At 47.4% G+C, this 27,776-nt stretch overlaps 1 protein-coding gene across 1 annotated transcript in view; it reads left to right on the top strand.

Annotated features, from left to right (window-relative positions):
* PTPN14 (protein tyrosine phosphatase non-receptor type 14) overlaps nucleotides 1-25,343 on the top strand; it is an 87,701-nt gene extending 62,358 nt beyond the window's left edge. Inside the window, exons 11-18 of the mRNA XM_080647313.1 lie at nucleotides 2,651-2,729; nucleotides 5,039-6,513; nucleotides 9,900-10,043; nucleotides 11,115-11,333; nucleotides 14,375-14,503; nucleotides 16,252-16,486; nucleotides 20,307-20,470; nucleotides 24,758-25,343. Of these exons, the coding sequence (XP_080503439.1) occupies nucleotides 2,651-2,729; nucleotides 5,039-6,513; nucleotides 9,900-10,043; nucleotides 11,115-11,333; nucleotides 14,375-14,503; nucleotides 16,252-16,486; nucleotides 20,307-20,470; nucleotides 24,758-24,886 (2,574 nt within the window). The 3' untranslated portion in view covers nucleotides 24,887-25,343. The remainder of the gene's footprint in view (nucleotides 1-2,650; nucleotides 2,730-5,038; nucleotides 6,514-9,899; nucleotides 10,044-11,114; nucleotides 11,334-14,374; nucleotides 14,504-16,251; nucleotides 16,487-20,306; nucleotides 20,471-24,757) is intronic.
* The last annotated feature ends 2,433 nt before the right edge of the window (nucleotides 25,344-27,776 follow it).

Genomic DNA, 27,776 nt, shown 5'->3' with positions numbered 1-27,776 from the left:
GTAGGTGTGACGCATATCCGTTTTGCCTCATTGTGCCCATCATGTCCATCGCTTCTCTCAGTGAGGCTGAAGGTTCAGCCCGTGAGGAAGTCTTATTCAGGGGGATGAGACCGTGTTCCTTCAGCATGTAACCTCCTGTTTCAATCCACTTGTTCTCATCTGTTGTTTTATCACCGTTTTTGCTTGTTACATGTAGGCATGCCTTCAGATATCAGCTCCACAAGTTCTTCTGTATTCATTGCCATAGATAGAGCTTAATAAACTAATCAGAAAATGCTTTTCAAATTTTTTTTTTACTAATTTTTTTTAAAGAGAGAGACAGAGACAGAGAGAGAGAAACATTGATGTGAAAGAGAAACATCGATTGATTGCTTCCCATACATGCCCTGATGGGGAATAGAACCAGAAACTTGGTTATGTGCCCTGACTGGGAATCGAACCCACCACCTTTTGGTGCATGGGACGATATTCCAGCCAACTAAGCCACACTGGCAAGGGCAGAAAATGCTTTTTAAATGATCAGAAGTGGAATAGTTCTAGTTGATGTTCTCAGGAAAAGTTCTCGATAGGGAAGATTAATTGTACATTTTCTGATTTTTTTTTTTAACTGCTCTTCTCATCATGTGAATAAGGAAACACAACTCTAATTTCATTACATGATTTGTCTTAGGCTGTGTTTTATTCTGAGGATTACTTAAGGCTGATAAAACAAAAAGGTGTAGAAGAATTGATTTCCTTTAAGGTTTTCTACTTGTTTAAAGTCATAATTCTTTATTAAGGTTATGATTTTTTATATGTAATTAAAATAAACATATGCCCTTTTAATTTTTCTAGGTTCTTTTGAGTTGGTAGAAAAATAAAATTGAATTTTTCCTTATCGTCATGTATATAGGGTATACAAGAATTGTATATTTTTAAATTATTATTTTTACTTTGGAAAATACATAGACCTAAACTCCTAGAATTCTAGAGTTGGGCCATTATATCATCACATAAAAATTCTGAGTATCATGTGACTGTTACTGATCTTAACATGATGCACAATACCTCACAAGTGGCCTGTGATTTGGAGACCAAGGGATCCCTTTGAACCCTTCCCCTGAAGTAACAGTAAATCTGTTTGTGGTTTTTCCTTGGTTCATGTTATTTTTCTTCTCCCTTCTTTAGATTCCACATGTCTTTATTAGTGAGATGGTTTTTCCTTTATGTCCATGGGGCACCATGGGAGGCAGAGTCTAAGGCTTTGGTCTGATCTCATTCTAAGTCTCTGGAGAAGATGCCGAGGCTTCTGTTTCCTCTGCCCTTTAGGATTAAACCATCTCACCAGGAGCTCCTTGGGATGCTAGGAGGAAAGCCAGATAACCTTGTCTCCTCTGGCTTCCTCGCTGATCACCAGGAGGCCTGATTCCTCTTCTCTTGCCCGTCTGCTGCCTGTATCGTGGCAGCTAATTGCTTTTTGTATGAGCAGATCTGGAAAGAAATAGGATAATATATTAGAATGTGTAAGAGATGGAATAAATAAGGTAATCCTGAAATGGTGTCAGGAAGATTACTTATTATTGTCCTTTGCCTGTGTACTCATGCCAGTTCATAAACAGTCCCATACTTATTGGATTTTTTGTTTTTTTAAATAAGAGCAAGACAAAGGCAGTGAGCCAACATTGCCTGCCATTTATTTCTATTCCCTTGTATGGATCCCTCCCCAGGGTTGTTTTTTTAAGTCTCAAACCTGGTAGTCCTACCCTGGAAAAATTGAGTTGAATTATGTATTACTAAGAAGAGGCAACAACAAAAATTTTTTAAAAAAATATTTTTAAATTGCAACTCAAAACCCAGTCAAAGGGAGATCTGGAGATATTTTGGAGAGCTGATATAACACCTTTTCTGTGGTACCCTGAACTTCACTACATTGATTTCTATTCTATTTTTCTTCTCCCTGATTCTTTTTAATTTTTGGATTCTTGTCCTCGTTACCTCCTTTATTTGCCCATTTGATGCGGAAGCATTATTCGTAGGGGAGGAAATGATAAGTTACTTATCCAACTGCAAACTTTGGGAAGCGCTCATCTTCTGTTGAGAGACATTGAGAAAGTGTGGCCCCTACTGGCTTTGGCGTTTTTTGTCTTGATCTGAGCTTTTCTCCTGAGTTGTCATATTTCAATGAATTATCTAATAAGGCTAATTTAGAAAGAATCAAATTGAAATACAAGAGATCATCCTTTTTGGTTATTTACAACTTTAAAGTTTAAAACTTTTAGCATCAGAACTTTTTCTTCAAACGAACTCTCATCTGGAACACCAATATAAAAATAAAATAAAATGGATCATGTTTGAGGTATTTTACTCACATGTAAACTTTTGTTCTATTAAAAAAAAAAAGGCATTGGGAGCTTTGCAAGTCTATTAGAAAGTAGATTATAAATAGATACGTTCATGTTGATTGTAGCCTCTTTGTCTTTCTCACCTGGAACCGGCCATCTTGTGTCTTCAGTCCTGACTTAGTGATGAGGAGGGGGTACGGATGAGAAGAGGGGGGGGTCAAGGGTAGGCGGCAGAGCAACCCCAGCCTGTCATGCGCTCGGCTGGTTCTCCGTGACAGCGGAGGGCTCTTTGTGAGAGGCCTACCCACCTGTGCTGTCCTCTGTTTCAGCCCCGGCAGCAGCCGTACATCTTGCCTCCCATGCACGTCCAGTGTGGAGAACACTACTCGGAAACACACACTTCGCAAGGTAACTCTGGCTTGCCATTTTCCCTTCTTCGGGTGAACGGTTGAGGACGGGGAAGCAGTAAAGAAGACGTTTCTTTTTTAGATGATAGTGACGCTTTCATTTCTAATCTTGTCATTGTCCGAATGGCAGCAAGCAGCAGCTTCGATTTGTGAAAAGCATTGAATATCGTTTACCCCTGAGAGAGGAATTGCCCCAGAATTGGCTTAAAAGGCAGTTGGAGAAGGCAGCGAGCAGGGTTCTCTTCTCCTCTCTCTCATGAGTGGGCTCGGAGAAGAGGGAGTGGCAGCAAGGCCCACCGGGGTACCCTTGACCCGCACTGTCAGTATCGCAAAGCCCATCACAGTCGGTCAGGCTTTTTATGCTGACAGAGAATACAGGCATCCAAAATAATTGAAAGAAATACACAAATAATCTCAACCCTTCACATTAGCTGTTGCTTCCCGCCTCTCCCACCAGCCCCTCTCCTCCAGCACTTAATAAAGGAAATCTGTTTTATTCCTCTCTTGTAACTCACATGCAAAATAATTATTGTAATAATAATAATTAACATGAATAGAGGAAGTCCCCTCCTTCGGCACTGTTCTCAGCACCTTCAGTCATCCTCAAAATAAACCTAGGAGATGAGATAGGGATTACTATTATTTCCAATTTACAAATATAGGATTGGGATGCAGGAAGGGTATGGGAGGGGCTTGGATACGAAAATCAGTGTCTTGACCCTCAAGCTGGTGCTCTCGATCATGACACCAACTGCATCTCAAAGAAGGAATGGTATTAGGTGTTGAATATTGACAGTGTGAAATGGAAAATTTCTACGTTATCGTATGCTGGCTATTTTTAATCTCTCTGCACTGTCAGTGTGAGCATGAAAACGAAGATAATTAAGAGACTATCTAATGTAATAAAACATTACTGTGTATAAGAAGACCAGCACAGTAACCCTGTTTCGCTGGGCAGGCACCGGCCCCCACCTACCATAGAGGCAGAGAAATGCAGCCTTTGTCACTCTGGTCTCCTGGTTTATCTCTTATCTCGACTGTCTCATCCCACCTGGTCTGTGACCACACCCTCCTCCTCAGGCGGCTGAGCATTTACAGCCACCTTTGCTGTTTTTCACCTTTCCTGCCTTTGTTTCTCTACTTTGCTCATGCTTACATCTGTCGGGTGAACAATGCATGTAGTTTGCTCACAGAAAAGTTTTGATAAGAAGTTGCCTCCCTAGGCTGTATGTATGTGTGTATAAGGAGCAATGGACACCTCAAATGGTTCTTACTTTACAAATCTGTGTTTTAGCTCTTTGGGTGCCTCCTTAAACCATGAGTAAGTTTTATGTGGCTTGGGCTCGGTGATGAGATCAGGTCTAGGGGAGAGTGTTCGGCAGTGGCTGAGAGAACTCTTGGTTTCCATTTTGCCCTCAATTTGATTGCTGATCAGGTGTTGGCCATGCATGCTGATCTCCGGGCTACATTATCTGTCTGGTGTCTTTATGATGGCTTAGCAGTCCCTCTGGTTGGTAAAGGGACCTTTCTCATTGTAGATCAGCTCCTAGTACACAGTAACTTCAGATCTATTGCCCTGTTAACCAGTTAACTGCCACGGTATTTTGAATTTAATTGAAAAAGGTCCGCCGCTTGCGTCTATAGACGCTTATGGCGTACAAATGGTTAAATTTCTTGGCTTCTTGGCCCAAATAGCCATCCTGCAGCTGAGCCCTGAACAAGAGAACAGGTCAACCCAACACGGAGGCCACACTTCCTGCCTGATTTCAACGCTCATGGCAAAATCGAGACATTACCAAGGGGCCATCAATTCCCAACGTTCATTGCTTTCTTTGTTTAGATTTGCTTTTCCTTCTCAGGATGCTTTTTTAAAAAATAAATATATATATTTTTTATTGATTTCAGAGAGGAAGGGAGAAGGGAGAGAGAGAAAGAAACATCAATGATGAAAGAGAATCATTGATTAGCTGCCTTCTGCATGCCCCCTACTGGGGATCGAGCTGGCAACCCCAGGCATGTGCCCTTGGCCGGAATCGAGCCTGGGACCCTTCAGTCCACAGGCTGACGCTCTATCCACTGAGCCAAACCAGCTAGGGCTCAGGATGCTTTAAAATGTCCCTTTTGTATATTAGCGTCTCATCTAAGAAATGTCCAGGTTTGATGGAATATGGGTGGAGCCCATGGGTGTGCACTTTCTATGTCTTCTTTAGGTCGAATGTCATATAACCTAAGCTATGGCTTAGGTGAGGATAGACTTGATGGAAGCAGGGTGGCGTGGAGGCTCACGTGCCTTTGTTTGACCTCTTGCAGACAGCATTTTCCATGGGAACGAAGATGCCTTCTACTGCAACTCTCACAACAGCCTGGACTTAAATTATTTAAACGGCACCATCACCAACGGCAGCGTGTGCAGCGTCCACAGCATCAACTCCCTGAACTGCTCCCAGAGCTTCATTCAGGCGTCGCCCGTCTCTTCCAACCTCAGCATCCCCGGGAGCGACATCATGCGGGCTGACTACATCCCCAGCCACCGGCACAGCGCCATCATCGTGCCGTCATACCGGCCGACCCCGGATTACGACACGGTCATGCGCCAGATGAAGAGGGGGGTCGTGCTAACGGACAGCCAGAGCCAGTCCCTGAGGAACCTCAACATCCTCAACACCCACGCCTACAATCAGCCGGAGGACCTGGTGTACAGCCAGCCCGAGATGCGGGAGAGGCACCCCTACACGGTCCCTTACGGGCCGCAGGGGGGCTACGGCAACAAACTCGTGGGTCCATCCGACCCGATGAACCCAAAGAATAACTCGGTGCCCAGCAAGCCGGGGGCCAGCGCCATCTCCCACACGGTGAGCACCCCGGAGCTGGCCAACATGCAGCTGCAGGGCACGCACAGCTACAACACGGCCCACATGCTCAAAAACTATCTCTTCAGGCCGCCACCCCCCTACCCGCGGCCCCGCCCCGCCACCAGCACCCCGGACCTGGCCAGCCACCGCCACAAGTACGTCAGCGGCAGCAGCCCCGACCTGGTGACCCGCAAAGTGCAGCTGTCGGTGAAGACCTTCCAGGAGGACAGCACCCCGGTGGTGCACCAGTCCCTGCAGGAGGTGAGCGAGCCGCTCACGGCCACCAAGCACCACGGCACGGTGAACAAGCGCCACAGCCTGGAGGTGATGAGCAGCATGGTGCGGGGCATGGAGGCCATGACGCTCAAGTCACTCAACATCCCCATGGCTCGCCGCAACACGCTCCGGGAGCAGGGGCCCCCCAAGGAGGTGCCCGGGGGCCACGAGGTCCCCCAGCTGCCCCCGTACCACCACAAGAAGACCTTCTCGGACGCCACGATGTTGATCCACAGCAGTGAGAGCGAGGAGGAGGAGGAGCCCGCGGAACCCGTGCCCCGGATCCCCGGGCTCCGCGAGAACATGGAGTACAGCGCCCAGCTGCAGGCGGCCTTAGCGCGGATTCCCAAGAAGCCCCCGCCCGAGTACCCCGGCCCCAGGAAGAGTGTCAGCAACGGGGCGCTGAGGCAAGACCAGGTCAGCGTCCCCCCGGCCATCGCCAGAGCCAGGGTGCTGAGGCACGGGCCGGCCAAGGCCGTCAGCGTCTCGCGAGCCGACCAGCTGGCCGTCAACGGGTCCTCCCTCGGGCCGTCCATCTCGGAGCCCGACCTGACGAGCGTGAAGGAGCGGGTCAAGAAGGAGCCCGTGAAGGAGAGGCCGGTGTCCGAAATGTTTTCCCTGGAGGACAGCATTATAGAAAGAGAGATGATGATCCGGGTAAGTGTCCTCCCCTCCCCGGCCATTTGGGGGGACAGTTCACACGCTGGTCTCCCCCGCAGCCTCCTCTGCTCCTTGTCCCTGAGAAAGTTCACAGCGGAAGCACGTGTTGCAGACACCGAAGAAGGTGCGAGGCGTGTTCAAGGACAGGTTAGGGACGTAGAGGGCCACTTGGCATTTAAACAGATGGCATTTTATTTCACAAAACTTCGTGCTTGCCCCTTCAAATACATCTTCCATTCTCCTGCACGGATCTTCCATTCTCCTGCACGGATGCCAATGGGTACGCTTGGTACAGAGTGCAGTCATGGAGTTAGGATGTTCCAGGCTGGTGGTGTTGAGGTTGGGGTCGTGGCCAGTATTTTGCTGTTTATTCAGGATCCGACTTTCTGTGTGAGCTGCGAGGGGCTCACCTTCCTGCACCTGTTGGTGTTTTGTTTGTGTTTTCCCCCTCCCCAGGGGAAAGCTTATTCCCCCCAGTTAGATATTTTTTTAAAATATATTTTATTGATATTTCACAGAGAGGAAGGGAGAGGGATAGAGAGTTAGAAACATCAATGAGAGAGAAACATCGATCAGCTGCCTCCTGCACACTCCCTACTGGGGATGTGCCCGTAACCAAGGTACATGCCCTTGACTGGAATCGAACCCGGGACCCTTCAGTCCGCAGGCCGACTCTCTATCCACTGAGCCAAACCGGTTTCGGCCCCAGTTAGATATTAAAAGAACAACATCTCCTGAGAGTTTTCCGTGTCTGTCAGTCTATGTGTCAGGATGGCTCGCCAATATTGACCGGCCTGCATGCAGCGAGTCAGCTTGAGTTTAAGATTTTTTTTCAATAGACGGTTAACACAAAGCCAAGAAAGTTACAGTAAACTTGGACGTTTACTGTTGAGCTGCAATTCCCCATTAAGCTTAGTCTATTAAGAATTCATATACATGTATGTGAATGCACACATGCACACACGCACATGCACACTCACACACACATGCACACACACACACGCACACACACATGCACAGTGGGAATCAACCTGGAAAGAACCGTCAAGGGCCAGTGTTTAAGGCAGCCACATTCCTGGGTTCAGACAAACAACTTCATTTCTTCAGACAAACCTTCGAGCATCTTCAGCCTCACAGGATGGCCATCCGTGGAATGGTCCAGGTGTAACTGTTCCCATGGTCGGCAAACCCAGAGGGAAATTGTGGAAGATGTGCTTGGCCCTCTGGCAGAACAACCTGTGGGCTGAGAGAGGAAATGCGAGGCTGCCTCAGGGGAGCGCTTTCCCAGCTTGGAAAAAGTGATTTATTGGTAGAAAGGGGTTTTCGGCACTTCTTGGCCCCAGGCTCCTTTAACACAACTCAGCCTGTCGGTCTAAACTTTGCTCACTTGATACTTATTGATGCCTCCACGGTCCCGTTGCCTCATTTTGGTCGAATTCCTCCACTTCTCTTGTTACCTGTATTCAACGAAAGCCTGCAGCCAAATCCATGGCGACCCCATCCCTACTGCGTTCTCCCCGTTGAACTTTTCCCCAAAACCTGTCTACTCAGGAGCTCAAGGACTCCCCCCAGGGCTGGGGTCCGGACCTCAGAGCAGGGTTAGGAGGTTCTTCAGCAAACCAGTGTGCCAGGCACGATGGCGACAGTGCCAGGTGGTCCTGCACCTGGCTTTTTAGGAAGAAACCACCCCAACCTCCTCCCCACATCTCAGATGCTGCTCTGCCCTCCGCACCAATGGGCAGCTTTTGCTGGGCTTCTCAGGGACAGATAAGAAGAGAAGGCTGCCTGGGCCTCTCCAGGGTAAGAGCAATGAGAAAGTTACACCCGATGGGAACAGGCATGGTGAGAATTTGCCCTGCAGCCAACTCCCCATATTTCAGGAGCTGCTGGTGTGTTGAGTGGTTGACTCAGGCCTGCTGTCTCCGTAGCTCCTCTTTCTGGCTCCTGCTGCTGCTTAAGGACATTTCACATTTGTAGCCCCGAACCAGGAATCGGCTGCAGGGAAGAGAAAAGGCCACATCAGATCTTTGAGTTATTTTTTTTAAAAAAAACTCTGGCAGTAAGCTGACACAATAAGTGAGAAGAGGCTAAGAGATAGAGTTTCCCACGGGTTTTCGGGTTTTCATTTCTCACTAGGTGAGTTCATGACCATTTGCCGTAGGCCCCATCGGTCACCGGGCCCGGGACCGAAGCAGAGCCATTGGGAAGACCCCAGTTATTGTCCTCTCAAAACTTTGCAGAATTATGAAACCAATTCCCAGCTAAAGAGAGAACAGGAGAACAGTTTTTCTCTCTCACAAAAACAAACTTGGAAGCCAACAAACAAAAACACCCAAAATTTAAATTCATCTTCAAAATCGGCCTGGGCTAGAGAAACCAGAGTCACTATTTGTAAGAGTCCTACGCGCTGTGGCTGAAATTCCTGGGTCCTCTTCTCGCTTTGTCGCAGTTAATCCTCCTCTGAGAAGCTCCGTTTGTGGGTCTGGGGGGTCGGCCAGTCCCTGGTGGAAGTGTCATAACTTCATAAACCAGGGCTCCATTCCTACCGCAGGGGCCACTGAGGGGATGAGCGTGCTGCCATCCCCTGCACCCACGGTCAGAATATTCCTCTAACTCCGTGCCATCTGCCAGCACACGGTTCTATCGAGACACTGCTCTCTGGGGAATAAGTTTATAAATGATAGACTAAGAAAAAAATACCTAAAAGGCTTGAAAAGAAACCAAGGGTAAAGATGATCCCCTCACCTGTGGTGGCCAAAAGAGTTTGCAAATAGAGGACATATATGTGATACCTTAATCAATAAAGAAATTTAAAAAAAAAAAAAAGAGTTTGCAAATTGGTTTCACTTCCGTTTGGATCAAAATTTCAAGCTGTAACCCTCCTCTGTTTGTATGCTTTATTTATCTTTTTTTAAATATGTTTTTATTGATTTCAGAGAGGAAGGGAGAGGGAGAGAGAGATAGAAACATCAATGATGAGAGAGGATCATTGGTTGACTGCCTCCTACAGGCCCCACACTGGGGATCCAGCCCACAACCCAGGCATGTGCCCGGACCAGCAATTGAACCGTGACCTCCCGGTTCTTAGGTCGACACTCAATCACTGAGCCATGCCGGTTGGGCTATGTGCAGGCTTTGCTATTATTTGTTTGTTGTGTGTTCGTTTATTCATCTGCTTTAAACTAAAAGCACAGGAGTCCTGGAGGGACGGGCTTCCTCGGGCACTGTGGGAATTAATGGGTAGGCTGTGTTTGAATTCGCCCTACTAATGGTGGTTGTCTGCATTCCTTGGCTGGGGAGTTACAGATTTGGGGAGATTAAAACACATTCCAGAATTCTCCCGGTATTGTAAACAATGAGAACATGCCTTTTCTTGCCACAAGAATCTAGAGAAGCAGAAGATGGCAGGCCTGGAGGCGCAGAAGCGGCCTCTGATGTTGGCAGCGTTGAATGGCCTCTCAGTGGCGCGGGTCTCGGGGCGGGAAGACAGCCGAGTTGATGGCACCCGGATTCTCATGGACGAGAGGGTAAGCCCTGGGCTTGTCAAGCATGTGATTCATTCCCTGTGCTCTTCGGATTCCTGAGCTTTCTCCTTGCCCGAACATGCCAGCTCCGAGGTTTAGGTGATGAATTAATCCTTCAGGTTGAGATTAGCAAGACGTAGTCTAACTGTGCTGTATTCAGTGGGTCCCTTCCCAGTACCCATTGTTTCTTTGTCAAGGTGGCGCAGTGATGACTGACCGAGAGACCAGCCCCTAACGGGCCATGTGGCCTGGGTCAAGCAACTCGTTTTCTTAGGGCCTCTTTCCCTTTTTGCAAACCCCAGAAAGTTGCAAAACGATTGCTGTAGCTCTCAGTGTCTGTGATTTTTATAAATGATTAGCACTTATAGAATTCTCTGTAACGCCATCCCCTCCACCCACCCCACGGTCAGAATAAGGTGCATGTTAGTGTTTCTGAGGTGGAGAAAGTGTTCCTTTAGCTCCTGAAATTGCAATCAGAGGTTAAAGAAGCAGGCTTCAGGTGCTCATAACGTCAAGGTTTTAGATTCCTGTCGGTATATATGAAGTATGAGAACGTTTTTAAAGCCAGAAGGGACTTTAGAGGAATGGTTTAATCCAATCAGTGCCTATTATTGTAATGGGTAGTTTGGCTGTGGGAAAAATAAAGCGAGAGGGGGGTATGGGTATAAACCCCAGAACTGCAGGACTATGGACCAGCATCATCTTAATATTCATCTCAGTAAAATGGGCTGTATACGTGGAGAAAAGGGGGTTTGGATAAGTAGGAATAACCATCTCCTCACATTAAGACTTTAAACAGAGTGTGTTAGTAACACAAATACCAATTTTGAACCTCACCCCTTGCCTGGCTTCGCAGATTTGTCCTGTTGAAGCTGTGAATGAGAAGGAAATTGGTGGTTGGACAGCAGAAACTAGCACTGTGGTTCTAATGAGACCAAATAATCAAGCATTCGTTGGGCATCTTAACACTACTTAACTGGCAGCCTCCCTGTCAATATTTAAAGAAACCTGGTGGTTTTGTTGGGATTTCGGGGGGAGATCGTTCAGTGAGCTGAAGGTTCACTTCTGTTGCAGTTCAGGACCCTGAAGAAGAAGCTGGAAGAGGGAATGGTGTTCACAGAATACGAGCAAATCCCAAAGAAAAAGGCGAATGGCATTTTTAGCACAGCGGCTCTGCCAGAAAATGCCGAGCGCAGCCGGATCCGCGAGGTTGTCCCCTACGAGGAGAATCGCGTGGAGCTGATCCCGACCAAAGAAAATAACACAGGTTACATCAACGCGTCCCACATCAAGGTGAGCCGGGGAGCGTGCTGGGAGGGTTTGTCGAAGATGCCGGGGTTAAAGGTAAAAATGCAGGGAGAAAAAGTTGTAGAACGGCTGCCACCGTGCATCTTGGCTTGTCCCCAGGCCCCGAGGGAATGTTTTTGAACTTCTGGGCTTTTCTGACTCAACTGGAAGGGCATGCCCAGCGCTGCAGACAGAAGGAAGCTGGCGGCCTTGGCCTTGGCAAAACCTCGGGTCAGCTATTTCTGAAGCTTGCTCTTTACAGAGGATTTAACTTTACCTTCTCTCTGTGGGTTATAACTCTCCCCCAAACTCACAGGAGAACCTGAGGACTGTCCTTTTCCATTTGTAATGAGCAGACGATGGAGATTTTGGAAGTCACAGGCATTATCTTACTGTCACTGAAGCTTTTATGATGCTCAGGAGTCACAAAACTTAGCATTCTCCCTGATAATACGACAAGTGATGCGTTTAACACCTGACGTCCCAAAGTTGCATGGTATTTAGAAGAGTGGGCGAATGTAGTCATAAACCATGGAGGTGAGCTTGCTAGTGACTCTTGCAAGATTTGCCTCCTTATCCAGTGCGTTAGGGTCATTACCTTTTTGTTAATATTTCAGAAACGTAAACCTTTTTATCTCAGTATTTCATAGACTTTAAAATTAGTCAGCTTAGTTTGGCTCCAGTTGGAATTCAGAGATAAGGATGCTTGTGTTAGATGTTTCCTAAATCACTTATCTTCCTCCGTGTCCCTGGTAACAGGACATATGTGTTTAGGTCGTCACCATTTGCTCTCCCGTCTGAAACAGAAGGATTTATTCACGTACCGCTGTTAGAGCAGTTGTTACAGGACGCTTTTAAACAGGAGAAGGTTCACATTATGAGTCTGGTATGATCGGTAACCTTAGAAACCTGTTTCTGGCTTTGTCCAGAGTTATTTCTTTTTTTCATTGGACTTTTCAACTGTAGCCAGATCCTTGGTAGATTCTTTTTGAGCCTCAAAACACAGCCAGATGTCTGGCTCCTGTATCAGTTATAACAGTTTTGAATCAAAATATGAAAAGTGAACCAGGATGGGGTGTAGTGTTTTTGCACACAGGGCATAGATAACCACATATATTTTTTTAATGTATCAGGAAGTACTGTCAAAAGAAATATAAGAGAGTCTTATCCTGGATCAGGTTGCATATTTCACTCTCCTGTTTGAGAATGAGAACGAAAACAATAAAAAAACGAGCCCCAGGAAACAAGTCTTAAGTAAACGGACGACGGTGCGTGCCACGGGCTTCGTCTGGCTTGACAAACGACGCCCAGAATAATGTAGTCAAACAAGGATGCGACTCCCGCAGCTGCTTCTTAATAGCAAGTCTGTGGGAATCTTCTGTGGCGATGTTATACCGTCTTCGTCTTTGGCCCAGTCTCCTCTCCCATTTCCCATCTGCTGTCTGGAAAAAGATGTCCCCGCACATCAGCCGTGCCCACGGGGCGTACTGAGCACAGAGGCATTCCCTCCCTCGGTGTTCTCCGGGGCCCACATTTCATCTTGTGGATCTGGGTTAGACATGGGTGCGTTTAATAGACCCGCAGAGCTTGCAAGAACTTGTCCGTGCTGTTGGAAGCGAGCGGTGTACCTTGCCAACGTTTGCTCCCTGGGTTCCGAGCAGCCATTAACACAGAGCAGATTTATTTGCTCCAGAGGTGGAATCACATCTGTGAAATCTACCTCCGTAGCATTGGTGGTTGTGTTTTTAATGCAGTTTTTAATACCCTCCTGTCAATACTTGGAATTTGCTGGAAGGCCCCAGGCAGCAGCAGCAGGCTCTGCAAGTATTTACGGTTCCTATATGTTGGATGCCAGGGAGGCTAATGTTTAAAGTCACAGCTCCACAGATAACCAAGCGCCTGGCCAGCCAGCAGCTATATGGATGTTATCTCCCCCCGGAACTTGGAAAACGGATCTGGCTTGCCAGCATTGACCTAAACATGCCTTGTGTAATGAGGCAATTCACTGACACTGTTTTTGTTTGAATCAAGTTAGCATCTAGTTTCATAAAACAAATGAGGGGGAAAAGTTTCAAACAATGATCACTTCATTGCTCCTAGAACTATGTAGAGATCTGCCCTGGTGGGGTGGGAGGGGCCTGACTTTGCAGTGCCAAGGCACAGGAATGGAAGCGGACATGAAAGAATCCTTGCAAAGGCCACCATCTCCCCCAGATGGCACGGCCTTCAGCACTCAGCTCACAACTTATTTGTGGTTGTCCGCTGCTGAGATTTACAGCTACAGCATTCTCCTCCCAAGGCCGCTCTGAGCTGTATGCGGTAACGATTTTATTTTCTAAAACCATCTCACGGCTCCCAAGTTTGGCTGGACACTGTGAATGGCAGAATATCATGTGTGGTGGACTTAAGTGCCTTCATGACGCCTCCGCCGTGTGTGGCACAGGGAGGGACGGGTACAGCCGAGATTCATGATACTCTTCGTATCAGGTCCGCAGCAGCAGAAAGACATTCTTCCTGGAGGGTCTCATTCCACGGTGGACGTCGTTATTGCTTGACAGGACGCCGCGGAGCACTGTTTCTCAAACTGGGGGTCACGGTATAGCAGTGGGGTGTAGAGTCCATTTAGAGTTAGGACCAGTTTGGGTGGTGGTGTTGGTGTTTTTTTGTTTGTAAATAGACTAGGATAGAGAAAAGAATGGAAATGATCAAAGTGCATTGCACACAAGCCTAACTCTTGTTTCTGTAATAAATTCTGTTAGGCTACACACACACACATTCATCTAACGTGTGTGTATGTGTGTGTGTATATATTTATGTATATATGTGCTTTTAAAAAATGCACTGGTTTGTACATAATTCCTGGGGCTTGCAGTAAGGAAAAAAAAAAAAAAAAAGATTAATAGCATTTTCATGCGAGGATGTCTCCGTAGCCCCCTGTGGCCTCGGGGGTTTTGATGCTGGCACAGAGCCATGTGGCCGCCCGTGGTCAGCAGGTAACTCCGTCCGGGATTGGGGGCTGCCTCACCGATGCTTTCCTTGGTTTGTAGGTGGTGGTTGGCGGGGCCGAATGGCACTACATCGCCACGCAGGGGCCCCTGCCGCACACGTGCCACGACTTCTGGCAGATGGTGTGGGAGCAGGGAGCCAACGTGATCGCCATGGTCACCGCGGAGGAGGTAAGGGGAGTGGCCGGCAGCCCCCTGTTCCAGGGGGAGGGGTGGCCAGAAAATGGGCTTTGTGTCGGGGACTCGGCTGCTCCGTACTGCTTCCTGCGGCACCCTTTCCCTGCAAATCCTCTTCCTTGGGTGTTGCACGTGTCTTCTCTTCTCACTTCCACGTAGACGGGTTTCGTTTCCCAAAGGTAATCTGTTGGCCCCCATTTTCATCAGCTTTTCACTCTTTTCCCTGCATTGCCATGAACGAAAAAGTAAACAAACCAAAAAGAACCAGTTCACTTTTGTGTGCCAGACAGCACCATCCATAGTCTTTGCCCTGGGACTCGAGAACCTGGGCTGCTGTGGGTGAATCAGCACTTCTTCCAACCATGGCCATGGCCAGCTGACGTCCGTCATGCTTATCGCTGTGGGGCCTGTAGAGGTCTTTATTCTTCAGGAGAGAGAGAAAAAAGTGTTTTCTTCCTTTGCCAAGTCACACAATTGTTCTGTTGTAATTAGAGACGTCTGCGTTATGAAAACGGGCACACACCACCGAGCAGTTCACCGGGAGTTGCTGTCGTTGGGGGGGAGATGTTTTATGTTTCTTTCCTTGTCACATGCTCAGTGTTTTATCTTAACCACGTCCTTTTGTTCCTTTCAATCCATTTTAACGTACGTTTTGAAGTCATTTAAGGGAATAGCTTCGTGTGGTTTTTACCAATACTTACGGTGTTACCCCTTTGCTAATAATTTTTTTTTTAATACATTTTTATTGATTTCAGAGAGAAAGGAAGAGGGAGAGATGGAAGCATCCATGATGAGAGAGAATCATGGATCGGCTGCCTCCTGCAAGACTCCCACTGGGGATCGAGCCCACAACCCAGGCATGTGCCCTTGACCAGAATCGAACCTGGGACCTTTCATGTTCGCAGGCCGATGCTCTATCCACTGAGCCAAACCGGCTAGGGCTTGCTAATAATTTTTAAAGGTGGGGAACAGAGATAATTGAAAAATGTCACATTTTCTCCATGGACTGTTCCGAGCAGTTGCTTTCCAGAACAGCCCATTGGAAGATAGTGGTGGCCCTGGCTGGGTGGCTCATTTGGAGCGTTGTCCCATATACCAGGTTTGCGGGTTCGATTCCCAGGCAGGGCACATACCTAGGTTGAGGGTTTGATCTCCGTTTGGGACGCATACAGGAGGCAACCGATTGGTGTTTCTCTCTCACATGGATGTGTGTGTGTGTGTCTTGTCTCTCTCTCTCAGTGTGGTCTAATAGAGAGAGCCCTGGGCTGAACATCAGAAATGCAGAGTGTGACCGGGATTGACCACTAAGTCGCTGTCACTCCCTTGCCTAAGGTCGCTCCATCCCCTTGGGCAGCTTCCCACGGTCCGGTCCGTGGAGTGAAATCCAAACTGCCTCCCATGGACCAGGAGGCTGACCTCCTCGCTACCACCTTCCTCCTGTTTAACACCCCAAGCGTGTTCTCACCTCTAGACTCCGCCGCTCTGGCTCTTCTCTGACATTCAACTGCAGCTCAGTTGTGAATCTTTGAAATTTTCCGTTGCTGTAGCTACCATTGTACATCTTCTTATGGGTCTTAGCTAAGATTTGTAGGATCTAATCTGTGATAGACATGGCACAGTGCTACTGAGTTAGTGACTTAGAAGCTATTCACATTCTCCCCTATCCTCAGATTTTAAGATTAAGAGGATAAGCGCTTGCTTCCCCTGACTAATTTCCAACTTCACTTTTGTGTGTGATTCAGGAGGGCGGACGCACCAAGAGCCACCGCTACTGGCCCAAGCTGGGTTCCAAGCACAGCTCAGCCACCTATGGCAAGTTCAAGGTCACCACAAAGTTCCGAACAGATTCTGGTTGCTATGCAACCACCGGCTTGAAGGTCAAGCACCTTTTGTCTGGGCAGGAAAGGACGGTGTGGCATTTGCAGTATACTGACTGGCCAGATCACGGCTGCCCCGAGGATGTCCAAGGATTTTTGTGTAAGTGTTCCCTTCCCAGCCAGGGTTTTACCAGCTGTGTCAGTGATCTGATCTGTTGGAGATGAAATGGAAAGAGAGGAGGCTTTCTGTTAAGTGGCAAAAGTATTATAACAGGGACGTATCCATCCCTTCTTATGCGGGACAGAGCAGACTAATATACTGTATGTCACTTACCATATTCTCTTTACCTTTTATGCAAGTAAGCTGAAACTGTGGTAAGCTAATTGACTCCACCTTGATTTAGAACTTTCCTCATGAATGAATCATTATTCTGATATACGTTTGAACCTTGAAAACATGCTAAGTAAGCCCTGGCTGGTGTGGCTCAGTTGGTTGGGCATCGTCCCCTGCACCGAAAGGTTGCTGGTTCCATTTCCGGTCAGGTCACATGCCCAGGTTGTGGGCTTGATGCCCAGTTGGGAGCATGCAGGGGGCTGCTGATTGGTATTTGGCTCTCATGTCGATGTTTCTCTCTCTCTCCCCATCTCCCTTCACTTCTTAGAAAAAAAATAAGAAATCTTCGAGAAAAGGAAAACATACATGCTAAGTAAAATAAAGCAGACACAAAAGGACAAATATTGTATGACTCACTTACATGAGGTACCCAGAAAGGGCAGCTTCATAGAGATAGAAAGTATTAAAGATGTTACCAGGAGTTTTGGGGAAGGGAAATAAGAAATTATTATGTGACTGGTATAACGTTTGTGTGGGACAACAAAAAATACTCTAGAATAGATAGTGGGGATGCTTGCACAATATTGTGAACATACTTAATGCCACTGACTGGTATACTTAGAAATGACTTAAAATGGTAAATGTTATGTATATTTTACCACAAAAAAACTACACCACAGTAACATTTTTACAAAGACCTTTATTTTTTCATTTATTGCTCTCACAAGCCTTGTATTTCCCAATAGCAGTAAGTTTCAATCAGGAACTGTGATTAAGACACTAAGAATTCTGGAAATCAACTTGTAGTTTTGAAACTCTTAATTTTGGCTTCATTCATTTATGTTTTTCCAGGATATGCTTATCTTGGAAGTGAAGTCACCCAGGTTACGTGCAGTACTTTATTTGCAAGGCCAGACGCTGGGTGTGTGTGCTCACCACGCGCCAGGCCCTGGATCAGGCTCTTAGAACGCAGACATGTAGCGGTCTTTATGTGAAAGGTACTTCAGGTCCCATGAGGAAAGCAGGCCAGTGATTCCAGTCCAGGGGTGAGATCGATACTGTCATCTGCTTTGTGATGACGGCTGCAGGGCTTCCCCCTTTCTTCCTTCCTTCCTTGCCTAAATGTCCTGCCCCTGAGGGGAAACCCCATTCCTCCCTGACCCAGCTGGGAAGAGGCCCTGGGGCTCTCTGCAGGTTTAGTATTACACCTGTTGTGTTGTTGGCTCTGCAGCTGGTAGAGGACCTGTGACCGCTGCGAAGGGCCCATCATCGGGGTGTTGAGCCATGTCAACACCTTGAGTTCATTTTGATATTCATTTAAAATGGGAAGCATGGCGGGGGGTTGGGGGGAAGAGAGAGAAGACAGGTTTTTAAATACCTAAATGTACCATTTCACAAATTCCAATAGAAAGATTTCTGTATATACTTATACGTTGATAAAGGTGTTTAATTTCCCACTAAAGTGATGATGGTACTGGAGTTGGACACTGAAAGTAGAGAAGAGAAAGATGATTGGGATCAAAGAATCTAGAGCGTGATCGAGAGGGTTTGTGATTTGCTGAGGTCAGTTTCCTGTAGCTCAGATATTAATAAGGGAGGGCACTGACCTCCACAGAACTCGCTTTCCTCACAATAGTATTCTTTTTGTTCCTTTCTAGTAATCCTCCCCTAATTGACTAATTAGAATTTTCTCCAAGACACAGAACATGGGAACAATAAAAGTATATCAGTTAAAAAAAAAAAAAAAGTAGACCAGTTTGATGATTGACTAACAGCCCTGATAATATAAGATTGAGTCTATAAGGTGGTTAAAATGATAGCCCAATCTTTAAAATCAGAACCAACTGAGGGAAGGCCAATCTAAATTACTGAAAAAAATATAGGAAACGTTTTTAAACGGTAGTTTGAGTGTGTTCATTTACATGTCTAAGGGACTCCAGATAAGTGTGTCGAGTTGGGTCCTAGAAACGTTGGCTCTCTCAAGTTTTTGAGAACGCGAAAAGATTTCTGCCCGTGTTTCCATCAGATTCCCTGGATACAGAGGGTGAGGGCCAGCCTCCAGAGGTCTTCACAGGTGTTAATACGAGGGCTAGAGGAAGCATCCATTCAAATCCAGTTCCTCTGTGTTTTATGAAACACCATTAGATGGTAGCATCTGCCATATTGATCATTTCTTTTACTTTATAATTTAGCACGAGAAAACCCTTGTCTCTTGGTTGGGAACATTGCCTTTTGTCAGACAGAATGCTCAGTCACCCAGTCTCCCTTCCCCCTGGCACAAACACTGGGAAGAGGGTGCCATGCACAGTGTAGCTCATGCTAGTGCCCAGTAGCAACCAGTCTAGTCATCTCAGGTTGTCTTCCCCCCGTTTTTTGTTTGTTTGTTTTGTTCTCTCACATTTTACATGACTGCTGGTGGTGCCAGTAGTAAGAGGTGTTGTGTTTCTTTCGATGTATTTATTGATTTTAGAGAGAGAGGGCGAGAGATGGAAACATCTTGCACGTCCCACACTGGGGACCCAGGCATGTGCCCTGACCAGGAATCAAACCAGCGACCTAGTTCATGAGTCAACGGTAATCAATGAGCCACACCAGCCAGGCAGGAATAGTTGTTTATTTGGTAAACTCAATGACTTTGTAATGAGATAAGCGAGTAAGGAAAACAGTTCTTATTGACTGTTTGTAAAACAGATGCTTCTAGATGAACCAGACCGGGTGGCATGCCCTTTTTCCTCTTCACCAATTTGAGCATCTCCCCGAGTCTTGTGTATGTAGCTCCATCAGGGTGAGCTTTTTCTTTCTGAGTGCCCAGGCCTTCCAATCTGCTTCTCCATGAGCCAGCGACTACAAAATCTCATTTTTTTATCGACTTTCTCCACTTCCTGGACTGTGCGAGAAGTACATTTATACCCTTATTTTTTTTTACGGTCATGAAGGACAGTGTAATTTTTCACTTGTGCCCCAATGGAGTAGTGAACAGACCCCCCTCCCCCTAGCCCTGCTGAGCTAGGCAGATGCTGGGAGGGATGGGGATGGTGGCATGACTTCCCCCAAACATGTGGCTTCCAGAAATGGGGCTGGGGGGTGGCTTACCTTGAGCTACTCCACCAGTTGGAATCCAAGCTGTAAAGCAGGCCCCCCGATGTCTATTTTAACATCTAAAAATGAAGTCGAGCCTCGGTTGACATTTGCTCGTTCAGTGAGGGGAAGGGAGAGGGCAGATGGAGGCTTTTCCCACCAGACACTGGCGCTGCCAGGCGGGCGTTTCAGGGGGACCTCGCTGGTGCTCTGATCCCCGTCTGTTAATAGGAGGAATTGCTGTAAGTAATGTCGAGACTCATCTGCTTGGGGGACTTGGGGATTTGCAGAGGGGAAAACCGAATTTAATTTTTAAAAAAGAACTATTTAATTCAAAGGACAAATTCTCCCATGGACTAATTGACTCCCAGCTGGTCCTTTCTGGCTCCGGGACTGTACCGTGGGTACCAGCCAAATAATTAGTGTCTTGTAAGAACTGTAAATCATTGTCACTTAAAAAAAAAAAAAGAAGAAGAAAGGAAGATTCTCCATCAGTTTTGGCTTCCCCCGTCTCCTGGAGGCAAAGCCACTCGGGGCTTCCATGACGGATGTGCCTTTTGTCTTGCAGCCTACTTGGAGGAGATCCAGTCGGTGCGCCGGCACACCAACAGCATGCTGGAGGGCACCCAGAGCCGGCACCCGCCCATCGTGGTCCACTGCACCGCGGGCGTGGGCCGCACCGGCGTGGTCATCCTCTCCGAGCTGATGATCTACTGCCTGGAGCACAATGAAGTGAGTCACCTGGGGCCTCCTGAACCCTCCACCTGGGGACAGAGCTGCACCCTGGCCAGGCCTGCACCCTTCTTTCCCGGGCCCGATTCCCTCTGTCCTGACAAGAGCTTTCCACAGCCCGGATCCCTGCTTGGGCTCTGACATTCCCAGCCCTGGTTATCTTCCGCCTTTCACTGCCCTGTGCTGACACCCATGTCCTATAGAGAGATCGGCGTGTGCGATAGGGACCGGTGAGAACGTCTGCTCTTCGTCGGCATGGACTTCCAGAAGTCGGCAGTGTTGTGTAGGCAGTCTGGCTTCATTGTGGGTACTTTCCCATGGTGTGTGGTTTGGTCACATGTAGTTTCGACGCGTCTGGCGTGTCTGGGATGTGTGTAGTGTACAAAGCTTTGGCATTTCCAGCCTAAGTGAAAATGCGTGTAGTGTACAAAGCTTTGGCATCCTTCAGAGGGGGTTTTCTCTAAAGGGGGTTGTGGTTAGCTGCGGTCTAGACTGGCAGTGGCTGGAGTGACAGAGCGAAGTGGGCATCTGAGTGCCTTTGCCAAGGTCACGCCCAGCTCTTCTCCCTGAAGCAGGGGCTGTGGCCAATGTGGTGCCCACACGGTGCGTGGCATCCCCTTCCTGCTCTAATCAAGTCTTTTCTCTGAGGGGCTTCAGATTTCCTCAAGATGAAACAGCAATGGAGGCCAGAGACTGCCTGCTGTTTATTTATATGGGGCTTAGAACGGCTGTCGCGTTTTCAGTGGGGTCCTCATAGCAGCCATGGAGAGGGGCTGGGCACATGCCAGTCCTCCTGCTTTACAGATGGGGAAACTGAGGCCCACTGTCCAGTGGCTTGTCCAGAGCCCCGTGGCTCCGAAGCGGTGCCATGGTGAGAAACGAGATCTTCTACCCCCGCTCCCCCCCACCCCCCGGCCCCGTTATTTCCTTCTCCACTCTGCCTCCAACTTCAAGTGTCCTTAGGTTCTTGTTCATTTTTCCAAATTACACAGCTCGGAGGATCTGAGGACACTTTCCAAGTGGTTCGGTAGCTTTTCGGGAAAGTTACAACACACGTTCTGCGAAGGAATTTATGTAATACGTATTTACTCATTACCGTCCGTGGTTTGAAAATCAGAGTACTAACCCATGAAATTGGTTATAGTGTAACTTGCAGGAAAACAATAAATGCTAAGTTTAAACATGTTCAAAGGATTGTAAACTCCCTCCCTGCCTATAAAAGTTCATTTTGGAAGCTTCCAGTCTGTAGGATGCATGTTTGTGCTGCTGGGGACGAGAGGAGTTCGCAGTAATGTGGCCTAGTGTTGGAAAACACCGAACGTTCTGTTGATGAGCAAAATGCCCCTCATGGAATCAGCTGAGACTGCATCACAGAGGTTTCATCATCTTCTAGGAGTTTCTATCCTTTTGTCTCACATGAGAGTTCTGGATTGTTTGCTTCTGTCACTATTGGAAGTCTCTAGTAGAGTGGAGAGCTTGCCACCAAGTCCCAAATCCACTCAGCACTGGGAGATGGGATAAGATGGAATGGAACCAGGGGACCTATGGCTTGAGCATACTGTGGGCTCCCCTGGGGTACTGTGGGCTCCAGGGGCGAAGGAAGGGCCTCATCATCTCCTCACCCCCTCCTCACATCTCGTTCTCCCTACTCATGTCACTTTCTTCCCCTTCTCTTCATTCCTTGTGCACACCTCTGCTCCCCCATCCTCCTTTTTAACTTGAGAAGCTATTCTGTCCATCTTGTCTGACATGAACGATGGTTCCGTTTTGAGCTCTATGGAGACCCATCAAAGGCCAAGCCTCCGTGAGGCAATGACACGAAGGCTCATTGATCACCAGAGGTTCCTGGCCCAGTAGAATGTACACAGTACATGTCAGAGCCAGCATGGCACCGAGGGAGGGACCCGGCCATTGGGGCCTCGCGTGGACTTGATGAGGGCTCGGGCGATTAAATTATCTCTGGTGTGTCCAAACATAGCGGATTTCCTCAATGCCCAGTCGCACGCCAGAACATTCTTTGCCGGAACGTGGTCAGTCCATAAGGGACTTCTGTTCCCATTGATATTCAAAGATAGCTGGATGACTCATTTTTCACTTCCCTTCCCCAGCACAAATATAGCTGGCCTTATCTGCCCGTTTCCCATCAGTGCGATTGGTAGATGGTGAGGGAGAAAAAAGTTCTCCACTTTGTTCTGCTTCAGGCCTGACGAGTAAGCTCCAAGCCCTTATTTTGGGAGAAGAGTGGAACAGGTTTAGTTCGTTCATTTGTGGTTGTTGTTTTTTTTTTTTTTTGACAAATATGAAATTGTATGTCCTATTATTTTCCTGTCTAAACTTTCCTGCCTACTTTCTATGGCTTCTGGATTAACTCCTTTATGTTTTATTCTCTAATCCATGCAGTTTTAATTTTGTCAGTGAAATGCCTTTTCTTTTCAATGATGTGTGAGGTCAGCACCTGTGAGGTAGGGATGGGAGGGGACTCACCCAGGCTGTTCCAAAAAGCCTCTTTGTGGCCCGTTGCTTTCGGTCACAGAATGTTTACCTGTCACGTTTTAATGCCCACACGTTTTATGGTTTATAATCCTCTCTCTTGGCCCCTGGAGTTAATTACAAAAGACCAGCTTATCACCAGCCAAATAGCAAGGTGGCTTGGTCTTCCTGCTTTTCTGAGTTAGTTATCCCTCCTTCATAGAGTAGGGAGGAGAAAATGCCTTCCAAGCAAGACTGAGCAAGCATCAGCTGCCTCATAATTCCTTGGGTTAGGGCCAGTGGACATCAGAGCTCGTGAGAGTGAATCTTTAAGGCAACGGGGACTCTTTCCTTGAGGACCAAGGGACCCTTCTTTGTCTTATCTCCAAATTGCACCTTATCAGATAATCTGTCCTTGGGGCTGAGTCTTATAGGCTATTGAGATGGTGGTGGTGGTGCCAGTGGGGATGGAAGTGGAGGTGGTGGAGGGGGGGTGGTGGTGGTGCCGGTGGGGATGGAAGTGGAGGTGGTGGAGGGGGGGTGGTGGTGGAGGTAGTATGATGGTGATGGTGGTGGCAGAGATGGAAGTGGAGGTGATGGTGATGATGATGGCAATAATGAAAATATAATAGCAACAGCTAACCTGTATTTAGTGTTTACACGTGCCAGCACTATTTTAAAAGAGCTCCAACTCGAGAAGCCTTTACAGTTAACTCTGTGGGAAGGGTCTTGTTTATTAGCACTCTTGTATAACACAGGTAATGAAGGAATGTGTCCATATCCTACACCTAGGAAGTAGAGCGGTGCTTCAGCAGGTGATGGTTCATTTCATAACATTATAAAATGATCATGCGTGGTCTTTAAGAACTGTGTGCAGACATCGTGCTCAATGCTTTACATGCATGTCTTCATTGTGATCCAGGAGGTGGGTACTTTATGTGATCCAGGAGCTTATAACCCATGTCAGTCACTAACCTGGGCAGGGCACCATTACCCTTATCTACAGGTGAAGAAGCTAAGATCAAGAGATGTCATCAATCCTACCGTTGGGCCATGATAGAGTTGAGAATACCATTCGGGTTTAACTCCAGCCTCTATGTTTTCTCTAACACACTAGTCTGTATTTTATTTTTTTTATTACTATTTTTTAAAAATGTATTTTATTTTTTTTATTACTATTTTTTAAAAATATATTTTATTGATTTTTTTACAGAGAGGAAGGGAGAGGGATAGAGCATTTCGATGAGAGAGAAACATCGATCAGCTGCCTCCTGCACATACCCTGCTGGGGATGTGCCTGCAACCAAGGTACATCCCCTTGACCAGAATCGAACCTGGGACCTTTCAGTCCGTAGGCCGACGCCCTATCCTCTGAGCCAAACCGGTTAGGGCTGTATTTTAAATAGCACATCCCTGGCCGGTGTTGCTCAGTGGTTGAGCATTGACCCATGAACCAGGAGGTCACAGTTCTATTCCCAGTCAGGGCACATGCCCGGGTTGTAGGCTCATTCCCCAATATAGGGTGTGCAGGAGGCAGCCAATCAATGATTCTCTCTCCCTCTTCCTTCCTCTCTTTGAAATCAATAAACACATATTTAAAATAAAATACAATAGCACATCAGTGGTACATGCCAACCAGGTTCTCCAACTGCTGGTATCAAGTCTTTGATTGGGAAAATCTACAGGGGGCTGAGTCCTTTGCTGTCTCCTGTACCTGCGCATGGACAGTGAGGGAATGCTTCTTGGACAAAGGAATGAGGAAATACCCAAGGGAAGCTCCCCATCTCAGGACCTTGTGCTTTTTCTCTTTTCTTGCAGAAAGTGGAAGTGCCCATGATGCTGAGGCTCCTCCGGGAGCAAAGGATGTTCATGATCCAGACCATCGCTCAGTACAAGTTTGTCTACCAGGTCCTCATTCAGTTCCTCCAAAACTCCAGACTCATTTAAGCCCTGGACCCAGCCCCGGGAAGAGGGACCCAGCTCCATCTTGCAGATGGGGAGGCACCTCCAGACAAAGCCTGCTCCCCCAGCAGGGCACGGATGGCTGGAGCTGGCAGGACACGGGCTCCCTCATCACGGGAGCCAAGATTCTTCATAAACATCATGTATTATTTTATATGAGATAATTTATTTTTTCCCCCCTTTGGAATAACTTGTGTGAATCATTGTAATTGCAGTTTTCACAGTAATGTAGTGCTTTTCATTGGAACCACATTTTGACTGATCTGCATTGTAACGTGTTGGTAGGGAAAGGTCGCCTGGTGGATCATTTGGGGGACAGAGGCAGAAGGGAACACATCTCTGGTGAAGTTGCAGCCAGATGGGTAACCAACCCTGAAATTCATCAGCTTAATTGCTCATGTCCAAATCAAAGATGGCAAGAAAATGAATTTATCCTAAAATGTAAAGATTAGGGCCAAGACCTTTTTTTCTGAAGGAAAAAACGCTCTTCTCTTATATTTTGGGCTCGGGAGCCTTGATGGACAGATTCCTCTCTTCTTCCTTCTGTCCTCACCCTCAGTAGTCTTCCCCCAGTCCCTCCTCCAACCTTGAGTGACAGCCGGAGCAGCTAGTGGAAAGGCTGCATTTACAGTGCAGTAATCCTTGCCCAGGCTGAATGGGGAGCTTTGTTTGCATCTTTCTCGACCACCCATTAATCTGGGCTCTGGAGGTTGTGTTTCCTCGCCGGGGGCTGCACCCTCAGTATTTGCAGCTTCTCCTCATTTGCTCGGTGGGTGCCAGGCTGGTGGCCTTGGAGGCCCTGGGCCAGGCCATCTGTACAGCTCGGCTTCTTGCCTGATTGAGAGAAGCTAATGGACCAGAGGGAGAAGAGAAAGGAGACAGGAAGGCCCTTTATCCTGTGTTTATTTAGGATGGGTGTGCTGGACGGGGGCCTGAAGGTCAAGGTGCTGGGGGTATTCTGTCTGTCCGTGAGCCACTAAGTCATTGGAAAGGTTATAAAGGAGACAGTTGGGAATGCTGATTTATGGGGGCTGACTCTCAGCGGGGGTCCTGGCCAGGAGCCACACCAGGTGTGACCCCACTGTGCTAATGCCATCTCCAGACTTTGGTCTGTACGAACAGAACTCAGCCCGCTCAGGGCTCTGTCATCGTAGTCCTGGCCCCCGTGATGAACGTGGTGGAGTTCGTCTCGCACAGAGCCCTGTGGTGGTCCCTCCTTTCTCCATACAACCCGCTCTGGTCATTTGTGCTGTCAACGCTGCCTTCAGTGAAGCTCGGTCCTCACTTTGTCTCTTCCTGGGCCTTCACTGGTCCCTGTGCTTCGGAATTTCTTAGGTTAGTACACAGATATTCCACGCGCTTTCCATCTTGCTGAATTGGGGGGATTTTCTTCTCTAGTTTTTCTTGAATGTAACTTTTAAATTGTTTTGTTCTCCAAATTGATCACTGTGGTGTTCTACCATGCCTTTTTCCACTGCTGCTTTTATTTTATTTTTTGTCTGTTCCTGGGCTGGAAATACAAGGAAAGAAAGCATCAAATCAACTAGAAAGAAGAGTGTGCCTCTGTAACTTCCGTCACCGCACACCAACGGATGGGTGTGGATGCAGGTCCCCATGAACTGCTTTGGCATAGGAATCAGCTCAGTTTCACATCTGGCCAGATGGTATGATTTTTCTCCTCTTTAGACTCAAGAGTCTCTGGTGATGGAGGGCCTTCTGTCTTCTACCCCAAGGTCTAAAGAATCAGTCAAGGAGTCTAATAACTTCAGCCGAGCTCTGTAGGTTCGGGAATTTTGGTCTATATTCTGAAAAAGAAAGCCATTAGCATGCCATGTATTTTCAGCGGAACAGAGCTCACAGCCCTCACTCAGGTGCTCAGGACTTGGATCATCAACAGGCAGAGAGGTATTGGTTTCCTTTCCTTAGATACAGTCCATCCTTGGAATATTCTGCTGTGAGGGATGTCTGAACAGCGGGTCTGCAATTTCCTGCTTTATTGTTTGATGACCTGTCAGTATGTCTCTTTCATCTCATGGGCCCCAGCGTGGGCGCTGTTGACAGGTCTCGTGTGGGCAGCCTGTAGATCCGCTGTCTCTTTGAGCTCATCACTCATGGTCCCCTCTTCAACCTGTCCGCTGTTGCCACCTCGTGCTCCAGGAGTATTCATGAATGCAGGAAATAAATTGGTTTAATATCCAGTTTCCTAGCCAAAGTTTATGTTGAAACCCAAAGGCAAACATTGAAAGTTATGCCCCATTTTTCCTTTTGAAAAACAAGTGTTTGGGGTCCTTCAGCACATTTTGCATTCCTTTTCACATCTCCCAGCCCCTCTCCTGTTCAATTACCGGCCGCCACTTAAAGTTCTTCCAGTGGCATCTGCATAATCATTGCCCAGAGATGCTTTGTATCTGGGAAGCCTGCCAAGGAATAAACCTTGAAGCAAAGTGTATTAAATTAGTTATCTAGTTAGAGCTTTTGGAATGAGTTCCTGGTGATGTACCAAGTCTGAAACTGGGGCTGTTGGAGTCTGTTACTGTGGTGTGGGTTTGAAAAGAGAAAATCAAAAAAATTTCTCAACAGCAAAGCCCTCAAACACATCCAGGCCTCTGGTTCTGAAGTTCTCCAGGTGACATGTTTTGTTTCTTTAATCCACACTCATTTGGATGCCGTGGCCCCGTGTTTGTCCTTGTTCAGTACGGTCGCTGGATTGTGGGGGCGGAGTTTGATGTCTTCATCCTCGAGCTGAGCCTGTGAGCTTCATTGGTTTCTCCAAGGAGACACCTCTTTCCCTGGACAGGAAGTATCGCACATTGATTTCTTCATAGGAGAATAAAGAGGAATGAGCTCCTCCCCTCGGTTGGAGGGGAGCAGTAAG

The sequence above is a fragment of the Plecotus auritus genome (genome assembly GCF_963455305.1).
Source record: "Plecotus auritus genome assembly, chromosome: 12".
In the NCBI taxonomy this organism is placed as follows: Eukaryota; Metazoa; Chordata; class Mammalia; order Chiroptera; family Vespertilionidae; genus Plecotus; species Plecotus auritus.
Note: the sequence above shows the minus strand (reverse complement) of the source record. Positions and strands in the feature narration are given on the sequence as shown.